Genomic DNA, 13,247 nt, shown 5'->3' with positions numbered 1-13,247 from the left:
CATTTCCACTGCTCTCACTCTTGACTTGTGTCCTTCCAACAATGTCCGAGCTTCACTTCCGTACGTTAGAGTTGGTATCACAATACTGTCATGTAGTAACTTTTTCACTTCCATGCTCACTTCCCTGTTTCTTATCACTGCTTTAAAAGAACCAGCAACCTTTCTTCCCTGCTGTACCCTTTCAAGCACTTCACCCTCCAAACCTCCATCCTTACTCATCACACTACCCAAATACTTAAACGTACTCACATTTTCCAATTCCTCACCATCTAACCTCGCTGTACATTCACTAACTTCACCTCTCTCAAAGACCATCACTTTACTCTTCCCTACATTCACCTTTAGGTTCCGTTTCTTACACTCTCTCAAACTCATCCACCAAGCCTTGCAGCTCCCCTTCGTCTTCACTCAACAACATAGTATCATCTGCAAACAATAGTACAGGGAGTTTCCAAACACTATCCTCTCTCACCAGGGCCACTCCAACATCCACTGCCCTACCTTGTACCTCTTTTATTACCCCATCCATGTACAGATTGAACAACCATGGAGACATGACACATCCCTGTTTCAAACCAACTTTCAAAGAGAAAAATTCACTTAGTTCACCATCCACACGCACTGCAGCCTTCGCACCATCGTACATACTCTTCACAGCATTCAACAACTTCCCATCTACTCCATATATTCTTAACACTTTCCACAATCCTTGTCTATCCACCCTGTCATATGCTTTCTCCAAATCCATGAAAGCCGCATACAACTTCTTTCCCTTCTCTAGAAACTTTTCCACTAAAGATCTGGGAATGAATATCTGATCTACACAACCTCTTCCCTTCCTAAAGCCTCCCTGTTCTTCTCCAACTAATTTCTCTGTTCTTTCTCTAACTCTGTCTATAAGTATCCTACCATACACTTTTCCTATTATACTAAGAAGACAAATGCCCCTATGATTACCACACACTTCTTTTTCCCCTTTTCCTTTGTACAAGGGAATAATTATACCTGACTTCCAATCCTCCGGGACTCTACCTTCCTCCCAGGCCAATCTGCACATCTTCCACATCCATTCTACTACTATCTCTCCCACATGCTTCAGCATTTCACCACACACTCCATCAATTCCTGGGGCTTTAACCGATTTAACGGCAAACCTTGTGTGTTTAATATATGAACAGATTATCGATCACTTTATTGCCCGTTGTAATCCAGCCTACACATCCAGCACATACTATCTATCTGTCTATTGCCAGATGCCTCAATCCCGTAAGGGGTGGCCACAAACAAATCGCCTCCATGTCGCCCTGTCCCCCGCCATTTCACTGCTCTGCTCCTAACTCACACTCCCCTCTCTCATATACCTCTCCACCCCATCCCTCCATCTCATCCTCGGCTTCCCCCTCCCTCTCCCCCCCTCCACCTCACTCACATACACTCTCCTCATCAGTATCTCACCCTCCATCCTCTCCACATGTCCAAACCATCTCAGTGTGTTCCTCATAACGCTTCCTATCACATCCACATCCCCACCACAATGCTCCTTTATATCCTCATTTGTCAGCCTCACTTGAATGACCAAACTCACGCCACACCAAAGTTTTCCACCCACAGCTTATAGTTGTTGATTCTGAATACTAAAGCACCATCAAACACTCCTCTTGCAGATTCAGCATTCAGAGCTCTTTTTCATATCTTAGCCCTCTCAGCACCAACCACGTCACGACCCTGCTTTCCGATAGTGTCACACATTTACCTCTGCGTTCATTACAACACCTGTATATTAAAAGCCTCCCACCAATTCAACTCTCTTCGCCAGCACAATATAAGTGAGTTATCTTTCTCAACGACCACTGCTTAACCTTTTTCTATATTAATTTTCAGACGTGACAGCTAGCATACATAAAAAAGTACAAGTTAGTAAAGATCTCATTTAATTTCAGCCTGCAGTACGGCATCATCTGCGTCCATTCACTATAATTATTCCTACCATACCATTTTTTTAAAGTTCTTTATTTACCATTCAGTAATAGCCCCAACATGTCTCACTACCTTCGTTCGTATTCCCTTAACTCATGACTGTTTTCATCTCTCTCATAACCTCAACCATTTTCTATACTGAAATAAAACGTAAACATTATACACTACCTCAAACAGACGCGTGGCTTTACACAGGCTTCGCTACCATCAGAGAAACGCTTTACAACATTCAACTGTTTCCCTTCCATAATATGAGGTAAATAACATCATATGATCCCTTCCATGATATTATCTATTCATACTAAAGTTATTTTTTATTTTTAGATCCATTAATGCCAAATACTTATTCCTTTTCACCTGCTGTCTTCACCATCAGTCTTACTGTAAATAAATCCCACGATCCTCACATACTCTGCCACTCCGGAACCTCTGTGTTATCACCAATCACATATTCTGATATTTATTTTGCTCGCTCTCTCTCTCTCTCTCATACAGCGTTCCTACGGCATTCACCACAATTATTCTCGGCGTATTTCAAGCGTACAATTTTCCTCGCCACTGATATTACAGTTTCACACATCCTGGTCTTCTGACATACCAGATTTAAACAGGTAATTGCTCTTCTTTGTATTACTCCATTTCTACATACAACAGATTTCTCCTCAATGCTTTTTTCTTTTTTCCTTCACTGTACTCTGCCTTCACGTCTCGCCATTCTGTTCCTCTGTTAGTCGATAACCTTGCGGCTATAACTACACACACACACACATCACTGGCACTCATAACCCATCACTCTAAACACTTCACAAGATTTCTACATCCATTTTTGTCCATTTCTTTGACCCTAATTCCTCTGTAAACAATTTTGGTCAATTCTGCATCCGTGCAATGATCTGATTTTGTAATGTCATTTTTTATTCATTCTCTTTGCCCTGCTGCGGACGTTGCTGATGGCACTGCGCAGATGACCCTCGTGTGGTGTGGTGTGGTGAGGATCTGTCCCTTCTCCCCTTGGGGCTAAGATATGAATAAATGTGTGTGTGTGTGTGTGTGTGTGTGTGAGTAAATTGGAAGTGTGTCGTCCTGTCTCGGCTACTCCCTTTTCTTTGCGGGAAGCAGCCTAGGTATATAGATAGATAGATAGATTTTGGGGGAAGCAGCCAAGGTATATAGACAGATAGACAGATTTTTGGGGAAGCAGCCTAGGTATATACTGTAGACAGATAGATAGATAAATTTTTGGGGAAGCAGCCAAGGTATAGATAGATAGACATATTTTGCCCTTCATTACTATCCCAAATCGTCCTTTCCGAGTTACCAAAATCTACCCGAACCTAACCTAATCTAAACCATTCTTACCAGATCTAACTGAACAACACCCAACCCAACTACAACTAACCAAGCCTAACCTAACGCTGGCTCCACCCTCTGCTCACTGCTCCATGCTCTTCCCGGTAAATATTTAATCTGAATTTCACCCTTGTTTATATCCATTTGGGAACACATTTCATAAACAGATAATGGTGGTACACGAGGGAAATACCAGCGGCCACAACGATATCTAAAGTAGCTTTGGTTATGTGAAAGAACTTGACTCACCAGGATGAGAGAGAGAGAGAGAGAGAGAGAGAGAGAGAGAGAGAGAGAGAGAGAGAGAGAGAGAGAGAGAGAGAGAGAGAGGGAGAGAGAGAGAGAGAGAGAGAGGACTTAGTTAAAGCAGATTTACGCCAATGAACCACACAAGGGTTTTGACACAGACACCCACCATGCGTCCCTGATATAATGGGGTGAGGCAGCGCGGCCACCACCTGCCTTGCTGAGAGAGGGACGTACCGGTGTGTAGCCAGCCGTGAGGGCAGTGTCCTGCTGGGGGTTGTGTGGTGTGCTGTGGTGGGTGTGTGACGCCGTGTGGTCGTTTACACACACGACCCATGGTGTACCCACAGTTCTTGTCGTTCCAGTAGCCCTGCTTGTGTGTGTACATGCTGACACAGTCCTCCTCGCCTGCACACAAGGGGACATTTGGATAAAGTATATTGATATCACCAAAGTTAGCATCGTCATTATCATAATGATTGTCATCGCCATCACCATCAACGTCAGTCTTCGTCATTGTCATCGTATTAATTTTTGCCATCATAGTATTCACCATTACACTGTTCACCACCACTGGCATTAACACTTGAATCATTACCATTCCCATATTATCACACCAGTTAACATCATCATCATCATCATCATCACAGAAACTGTCTTCTTATACCTGTGTCCCAAACCAGTGGAAGGGGTAGGATCAAAGTATATACCGTATATATATATATATATATATATATATATATATATATATATATATATATATATATATATATATATATATATATATATATATATATATATTATACACCTTTGTCATAATTCTCGACTCAGATACACGACAGTAAAAGATAGGAATAGCTTAGATTCTGCACATTAGCATCATCATCAACAAACATCATCCTCGGTATCATTGTTACCACATTAATCATGACAGGCTGGGGTACATCTACGATTTCTAGGACTGATGAAAAATGTTACAATTAATTCTATACAGCCGCTTCAGTACGATAACATCTTTTTATATTCTGCTGCAGCACCAGGCAAGTCTAATAAGCTAAACAGAGTCCTCTATGGCTGACGAGGGTACTGGAAGCTGTCACTCTCTCCCCCTAGTTCAAAAAGTCTCTCTTACGCTAAATACAGTTGTCAGAAAATAACTAAATATAATACAAAAGACGTGTTCAGGCTGAAGAGGTTAATAAACAGGAACAAAAGATAGCAGGTGGTCTCTCTCATTTTACCCCATGCCTGGTGTAGGGGCCCGAGGCTAGGCTGCTGTAGTCCAAAATAACCAAGGGTAAATGAGAGGCCGATGCCATAACTGATATTGCTTAACTTGTAATTCCCCTCCAGCCACTTTTGGGGAATTCAAACCTACCTGCATATAATGTTCTGAGTAAAACAGGAAGATTGTTGTTTCTCTTAGTGTACTTGCATGGAAAGGTAACTGTATGATGGTGAAATATGTTGTCTATCTATCTATCTATTGCCAGACGCCTCAATCCCGTTTGGGGTGGCCACAAACAAACCGCCTCCAAGTCGCCCTGTCCCCCGCCATTTCACTGCCCTGCTCCCAGCTCACACCCCCCTCTCTCATATACCTCTCCACCCCATCCCTCCATCTCATATGTTGTGCTGTTACCTTAATGTGATCTTAGCTTAGCACACTGAAGGAATGCTAGGTTATTTTATCATACGTAATTGTTTGAATAGCCAGTGGTATTTATTATCACTGGGGACTGTAGAATGTTTAGGGATATTACCACAGGAAACTAGAGTGTTCGGTGAAGTTATATTAAGAAAATAAATGGAGGTCTAGTGATTCTACAACATGAAACTGAAAGACTGTAATACGTAAAGTGATCTTACTATGTACATATTTAATATTCTGAAGATTATGTGATCTTACTGTATGGATATTTAATACTGTTATGATAGTGTGACCTTCATTATCTGTCTACAGTCATACACTTTATTCCCGTAAGGGGTGGCCACAGACAGGTTGCCTCCATGTCGCCTTGTCCCCTCCCATTTTGCTGCCCTCCCCCCAGCTTACACTCCTATGCCTCTGTACACTATCCCTCCATCTTATCATTGGTCTCCCCAAGGATCTCACTGTATAGATATTTACTGTTCTTACAATAAAGTGCTCTGAACAAAATAAACCTGACTGACGCTTTTGTGTTTTAACCATTATGTGACTCTATGAATGGACTGTGATCTCACCATAGGCATTGTTAGGTTCGCCATCATCCCAGTTGAAGTAGTCAAAGGCGGAACTGTCCAGCCACTCATAGCCAGAGTCCACCATGGAACGTCCGCCCAACCATAGCATGTCATCAGGGAGGACGGATATCTGGGGAAAAGGAAGGGAAGGCAGTGTACAAGCATCACACAAGGTAGAGTCTGCATCAACATCACACAAGGTAGAGTCTGCATCAACATCACACAAAGTAGAGTCTGCATCAACATCACACAAGGTAGAGTCTGCATCAACATCACACAAGGTAGAGTCTGCATCAACATCACACAAGGTAGAGTCTACATCAACATCACACAAGGTAGTCTGCATCAACATCACACAAGGTAGAGTCTGCATCAACATCACACAAGGTAGTCTGCATCAACATCACACAAGGTAGTCTGCATCAACATCACACAAGGTAGAGTCTGCATCAACATCACACAAGGTAGAGTCTGCATCAACATCACACAAGGTAGAGTCTGCATCAACACCGCACAAGGTAGTCTGCATCAACATCACACAAGGTAGAGTCTGCATCAACATCACACAAGGTAGTCTGCATCAACATCACACAAGGTAGTCTGCATCAACATCACACAAGGTAGTCTGCATCAACATCACACAAGGTAGTCTGCATCAACATCACACAAGGTAGAGTCTGCAGCAACATCACACAAGGTAGTCTGCAGCAACATCACACAAGGTAGTCTGCAGCAACATCACACAAGGTAGTCTGCATCAACATCACACAAGGTAGAGTCTGCAGCAACATCACACAAGGTAGAGTCTGCATCAACATCACACAAGGTAGAGTCTGCATCAACATCACACAAGGTAGTCTGCATCAACATCACACAAGGTAGTCTGCATCAACATCACACAAGGTAGAGTCTGCAGCAACATCACACAAGGTAGAGTCTGCAGCAACATCACACAAGGTAGTCTGCAGCAACATCACACAAGGTAGTCTGCAGCAACATCACACAAGGTAGTCTGCAGCAACATCACACAAGGTAGAGTCTGCAGCAACATCACACAAGGTAGAGTCTGCAGCAACATCACACAAGGTAGAGTCTGCAGCAACATCACACAAGGTAGTCTGCAGCAACATCACACAAGTTAGTCTGCAGCAACATCACACAAGTTAGTCTGCAGCAACATCACACAAGGTAGAGTCTGCAGCAACATCACACAAGGTAGTCTGCAGCAACATCACACAAGGTAGTCTGCAGCAACATCACACAAGTTAGTCTGCAGCAACATCACACAAGTTAGTCTGCAGCAACATCACACAAGTCAGTTAGTGGCAGAGATTCAGGTGTGTGTGGAGAAGCTCTAAACCTCGACTGTTATCCTTCCCTTTATCCTTCAATATACAACTGTCTTCCTCCCTCCTTCTTTCTCATTATACTGTGGTTGCTATGCTTAATGCTCATATAATTCCTCCCTCTATTTACTTACCAGGAACTCAAAATAGTTATTCTACATTTATTTACACATCCTTCCCTGTCCTTCTTCCATCATATCCTGCCTTACTGTCCTCTCCTTCCATCAGCATCATTCTCTCTCTCTTCACTGTGGTCATAGTTCATCCTCAAAGCTGCTCTCTTCCTCCTCCACTCACCACCCACACACCATAGACGTCGTTGCTGCTGTCTTGATCACCTTCAGTACGATGATTCTTTATGTCATTCATCGTCACCATGGGATCTTATTCAGCTTAGGGCAAGGTTTTTGTACTGAAATTATTAGGCCCATTCTCCACTAATGTTTTCAGGACAACGAGACATCTTTATGGCTTCTTTTTTTTTAATGCAAGAAAGATGGAACCCAAGGCCAGGAGCCGGCAAGATTGTTCCCTCCAAGAAAAAACAAAAACGAGGTAACAGAGCCAAATTCAAGTTCCATTCACCCCCAGATGATTACAGGTAACTTCAAGTAAGCCCGTAGTACCAATGGGAGTAGGAAGCATGAATTACAGAACAGTAAAGCAATAAGAGATAATCATTTGTTTTTAAAATCCAGAAATAACTCATAGTGTTGGGTCAGGCAAGTGATCTTCCTTCCCCCTGGCGCCTCAGCCCACTTGACCACAAGGCATCTAATTCCCTAACCCTCGTCTCGTCACTCACCATGGCCTCAATCCAGTAGTTCTCCTCGTGGGAATGTATGGACGCCAGCTCGCCGCCCTCCTCGCGACATAGTAGATGAGCCTGCCACCAGCTCTGCGGCGCCTCATGCAACTCAGACACGAACTTGTAGCAGTTGTCTTCGTACAAGGTCCAGGAGTCGACGTCCGAGCATTTGGTGGTGGGTGGCTTTGTTGGTGGGGCTGCCGTGGTGTGCATGGCGCCTGGAAGGATGGAATAGTTTTTAGTAATACTGGTCTTTGTAACTGGCTTCACGACTTACAGCAGGAACTACCAATAAATAGTCAACAGAACGTCATCTCTGGGACCGGTGACAGTTGGGTTCCTCAGTGATTTATGCGGGACCAGTATATTTCATTATCTATACTGAATAACCCCGATATGGGCTAAACAAGCAGTGCACACGCCCAATTTTGCAAAAAGAGTCAGGTACAGGTGAAGTACTGAATTACAAAATAATGCCTACTGCAGGACGTTGAAATATTCACTGAACGATCATTAAGCAGAAATAACTATGCTCTTTTATGTCACAAGTTACATACTGAAAACAGTGACCAAAATTAAGGAGTTTTAGTATGATACAAAAAGTACCATAAAAAACACACTATCATCCACTCAGGTCAAGCTTCATATCACTTACAGTTATCACACTAGTACAGTAAGACCACCAAAACAAGTGGGATGCTATACTTCATAATAACAGAGATTTGCAGTTACTTCTTGTGCCTTCAAAGAAACCCTGGAAACAGCATACCAAATCTTGTCATATGTATGTAATCTGCGTTGAGATCCACGTGCTCGCTTTCCCCAATTTCTGATCCTCTTTATTTTGGGGAACGTGCCTGACCTCTCAAGAATTACCGGGGGAGCCAGGCCTCCCAAATATTGCATTATGGTCCACTGTGCAACATGTACTAAGATATCACAACGTATCTGCCCTCCTTCCCCTATTTTGTATGCTTTATAAATTCCGCACGAGTCCAACCCCCCTATAAATATTGGTAGAAAATTTAACATAGTGGAAGATACTACCATTGACCAACACGAACTGAGCTGAGCTGCCTCGCCAAAATCCATCTGTTCACAACCCCTTATTTCTGGTCATTTTTATTATTAGGTGAGGGTTGACCCCCAAGAATTGCTGGGGGTGTCATACTCCCCAAATCTTGCACAATGGAAAAGAGTCCATTGTCTGGACGTATTGTTGTTTGGAACAATCTCTTGCACGAAGGATATCACTGGGATTAATTCAGACTCTGACAAATGCCACGTAGATTTTTTTTCTCTCTCACAGCTGAGTGGATAACACTCATGGTGAATGAGTTAGAAACAATCTCCATTAACCCATTCACTATGATGATGTCATTGCTGCACCCAGGATACTCTCATAAATATCTACGTCCAACTGTATACACCACACCAAACTACATGCACATTATACATCACAACCTCTAATCCATCCCCTCTTGAACAATGGCAGCTGCAATATTAAGAGCAAATGCTGTGGTGCCTCACACTGCCACCACCTGCAGGACAGGGCTGGTGACACAGGGCTCTCCTGGTCGCCATCAAACGACTGTGCAACAAACCATGCTCGTCAGGGGAGAAGTGCAGATCCGGCCTTGAATTTTACTGTCATCCGTGGTCTTAGTATCAATCTGATTTCCGTTCACATCTTCCTTGAATCCATATCTCCACCTGCCGTATACCACACACAAGCCCAAGTCTCTCCCGCTACTGACTTAAGCTAATACAGTTTTCCTGGTTACCATCTGCTCACTAACTTTCGCAACAAGGTAGACACTTGTTGCTATAGTAAATTTGAATATATCATCGCTCCATATTTTGATTACTCATTGTACAAACTAATTCACAGTAATATAATCAAATATATCTGTATAGTTGATCGTTCCCCCAATGCCTCACCAGAACCGAGTATATCTGACTCATATCCACACAGATTAACCTTACCCTTACTGCATTACAACAACTGAAAGAGACTCAGAACAAAGCAAGAAGAATAATTCATAACTCAGTAATTACAAATGAACTACCTCCCCTACAGGTGAGATGGAATGCTGCCTTCCTTGCATTATTTTACAGATACTTTTATGGCAAATGCTTAGATGAAGTTGCATCGTAGAGGGTGTGGCCGGAGACGTGTTTATGTGCTGGGAATTATAAACCTGTAGAATGTCTGGCCTAAGGACTTTATCGATTTCATCACTGGACACAGAACACGATTTTGCCATGTTCTTGAAAATCCCTGTAAGATATTAGAAGTTTGTTGAACATACCAGTATTATGATCAGTTATATACGGTCTGCCCTTTCCTCTCCTCCATCCTTCTTTCCTTCCATTCTCTTCTGTCTTTCTTTCCTTCATTCTTTCCTTGTCCTTCTGCCTACGGGTGACTTTACACTCCCTCTTCTGTCTTTCCTTCATTCTTTCCTCTTCCTTCTGCCTACGGGTGACTTTACACTCCCTCTTCTGTCTTCCTTTCCTTCATTCTTTCCTTGTCCTTCTGCCTACGGGTGACTTTACACTTCCTCTTCTGTCTTTCCTTCATTCTTTCCTCTTCCTTCTGCCTACGGGTGACTTTACACTTCCTCTTCTGTCTTTCTTTCCTTCATTCTTTCCTCTTCCTTCTGCCTGTGGGTGACTCTACACTGAGTGACAAGCCAAATGGTTTCCTGTACATCAGGAAACCATTTACTACGCTGTGTGGTAACCATATACTGTAACTAAATTTTGGCGCCTGGTGGTTTAGTGGGTAATTATTGCCCTCCAGTTGGACTGAGCCGGTGAAGGTTTATATCCAAGGGATGGTTGGGGTTGATTGCTCATGTAATGCCACTCAGGGATGAGTGAGGTTGGTCACTCTCATCTTAAATGTCGGGACCAACCGTCTAGCCCCGGGCTCCTACGCTCCTCATGGGGCAACGTAGGATTGGATGATGGATGGCTGGATGAAAAAAGAACCATATTACCAGCAGCTTATGATGCTGATGTGTTAAGTACTTAAGTGATGATGATAATGAAGCTGTTTTATCTATAATTATCTATGTTTGGAGCCACAAGCAACTGTGTGTTAATGTACAAACACCCGGGTGCAATAGTTATCCAAGCAGAGTGTGCACGTCAAAAGTTGTGGGTACAGCCTCTAATCAAATGAGTTTAAATTTATCTATCTACCTACCTATCTTTCTGTCTATCTATCTATATCTATCTATCTACCTATCTCCATTTGTCTATCTATCTACTATCTATTCATCTATCTATCTATATCTACCTATCTAGCTGTCTGTCCATCTATCTATTTTTCTATCTATCTATGTATCTATCTATCGGCTTACCTTCCTTGGCCTCACAGATGATGGGCAGGTTGGCTTCACAGTACGAAACAGAAAACTTGAGGGAGAACACGTTAGCTGAGCCACACTCCTTCCTGCCGTCCTCAGCGTCGGGCTGGTTCAGGTCCCAGTCTATGAAGGTGAAGGGAGTGCCGTCCGTCCACTCGTACCCTTGAACATCACATCATCGTGTTATACAAATTGAAAAAGGCGAAAAGATGAAGTAGGCAGCAATTCCACCGCATCCCACTAAGATGTATGGTGAAATTATGCATGATCAGCAAGTGGGTTGGTGGAGGATTAGTGCCCCTCCCCGTAAAACAAATAACTCAGAGTCAAATGGCCACTCCTTACGGGATTATGGCGTCTGGCAATAGATAGATAGATAGATAGATAGTATGTAAAGTTTGCAAAGAATTTTGAAGATCTGAATGATAACTGAAGGAATAGATGGTTTATTACACTGCACAGTCCATTAACAGAGTCCTGCCTCCATGACCTGTTTCTCTCTCTGCATCATACCCACCCCATACAATAGTGAGTTCGGATTCATGATGATGATGATGATGATGATGATGATGATGGTGGTGGTGGTGATGATGATGATGATGTGGTGGTGGTGGTGGTGGTGATGGTGGTGATGATGATGATGATGTGGTGGTGGTGGTGATGATGATGATGATGATGTCTCAAGATGGTGCGATGTGTGTCATAATTATTTTGGTCAGTGTAGCACAGGAGTTAATACAAGGACAGTCACGAGAAACTCTCTGTCTCTGTCTCTCTCTCTCTCTGTCTCTTTCTCTCTCTCACATACCAGATTCAGCGCCTGCCTTCAAGCCGATCCACACGGAGTTGTATACATCGTCTATCGCTCCTAACTCTGGGAATCTGAAATGGTAAAGTTAATGGATGAGAGAGAGAGAGAGAGAGAGAGAGAGAGAGAGGAGGGACTGTACGCAATCCAAATGAAAGTAAGAATTAAATTACTTAAACATAATATAAAGAACACAGAAGTATATATAAAATCCCCTAAACCAACAGTAATGAAAAAAGAAGGAAAATAAAAAACACAATGCAGGGATAGAGCTAAGAACGGAGAGAAAAGATAATGAATATAATAACTGAATGAAGAAATAATGCAAATATTCAGGAAGGTGAAATGTACGGCGAAGAGTTCGAAAAAAAATCCTTGACTAACTCCTTTCCTTTCATTAAATAGTCCATTGAGAGGAAGACTAACAGACGGTGAAAGAAAGGCCACAAAATCTCTCTAGCTCTTACTGCGATGGGTCTGTCCTAATTTGAATATTCCTTTCTGAAACTGAGAGGAGCTAAAAAACAAAGGTTATCCTAATGACGGGCTTAAAGTGACACAGCAACCTCTTAAATTGGCGTGGCGGCGTCTTGAGTGTGTTCCTGCTGGCTCCAGATGCTTGTGTTCAATTCAGAAAAGGTATATTGTGTTCGAGAGGTGTTTAAGGCTGTATTGAGTCACCCAGGTTCGAAAAGTCTATCCAAAAGTGAAAAATATTTTGTTTGTAGCAAGACTAACAGGAAAAATATGCATTTGGGGAGAAGGGAGTAATTACAATAGGTGTCTTTTACGCTGAGGAAAATCATGTGGCGGTGTAATAATGCTCATGGTGACTGTTTCTAACCCATCCATAGGTCTCTTATAAACCAACTAAAATTAACCTGTAACATTTAAAGTAAGATTAATGAAGGTTTGATCATAGTTACAAAATGATTAACTTTGTGTCAACAGTTTCATATATACCTACATGCAATGACACACACACATACATTCACATATACACAATAGAACACCTCCCCCCGACACACACATACACACAAAGCATATACATACTATTATATGCACATATATATGCATAAACAAGCATACACAGACACAGACACACACAC

General features: G+C 42.5%; 1 protein-coding gene across 1 annotated transcript in view; it reads right to left on the bottom strand.

Annotated features, from left to right (window-relative positions):
* The window catches only part of LOC145409809 (uncharacterized), a 116,968-nt gene that overhangs the window by 30,284 nt on the left and 73,437 nt on the right, over positions 1 to 13,247 (bottom strand). The window contains exons 29-35 of the mRNA XM_080280115.1: positions 11,325 to 11,492; positions 7,951 to 8,171; positions 6,804 to 6,917; positions 6,544 to 6,657; positions 6,209 to 6,322; positions 5,800 to 6,139; positions 3,811 to 3,981 (exon numbers count right to left, since the gene is read on the bottom strand). Coding sequence (XP_080136241.1) covers positions 3,811 to 3,981; positions 5,800 to 6,139; positions 6,209 to 6,322; positions 6,544 to 6,657; positions 6,804 to 6,917; positions 7,951 to 8,171; positions 11,325 to 11,492 — 1,242 coding nt within the window. The remainder of the gene's footprint in view (positions 1 to 3,810; positions 3,982 to 5,799; positions 6,140 to 6,208; positions 6,323 to 6,543; positions 6,658 to 6,803; positions 6,918 to 7,950; positions 8,172 to 11,324; positions 11,493 to 13,247) is intronic.

The sequence above is a fragment of the Coenobita brevimanus genome, chromosome 83 (assembly GCF_032717465.1).
Source record: "Coenobita brevimanus isolate Jiangsu-jjx chromosome 83, ASM3271746v2, whole genome shotgun sequence".
In the NCBI taxonomy this organism is placed as follows: domain Eukaryota; kingdom Metazoa; phylum Arthropoda; class Malacostraca; order Decapoda; family Coenobitidae; genus Coenobita; species Coenobita brevimanus.
The sequence above is the reverse complement of the archived record's forward strand: the minus strand, read 5'-3'. Positions and strand labels throughout refer to the sequence as shown.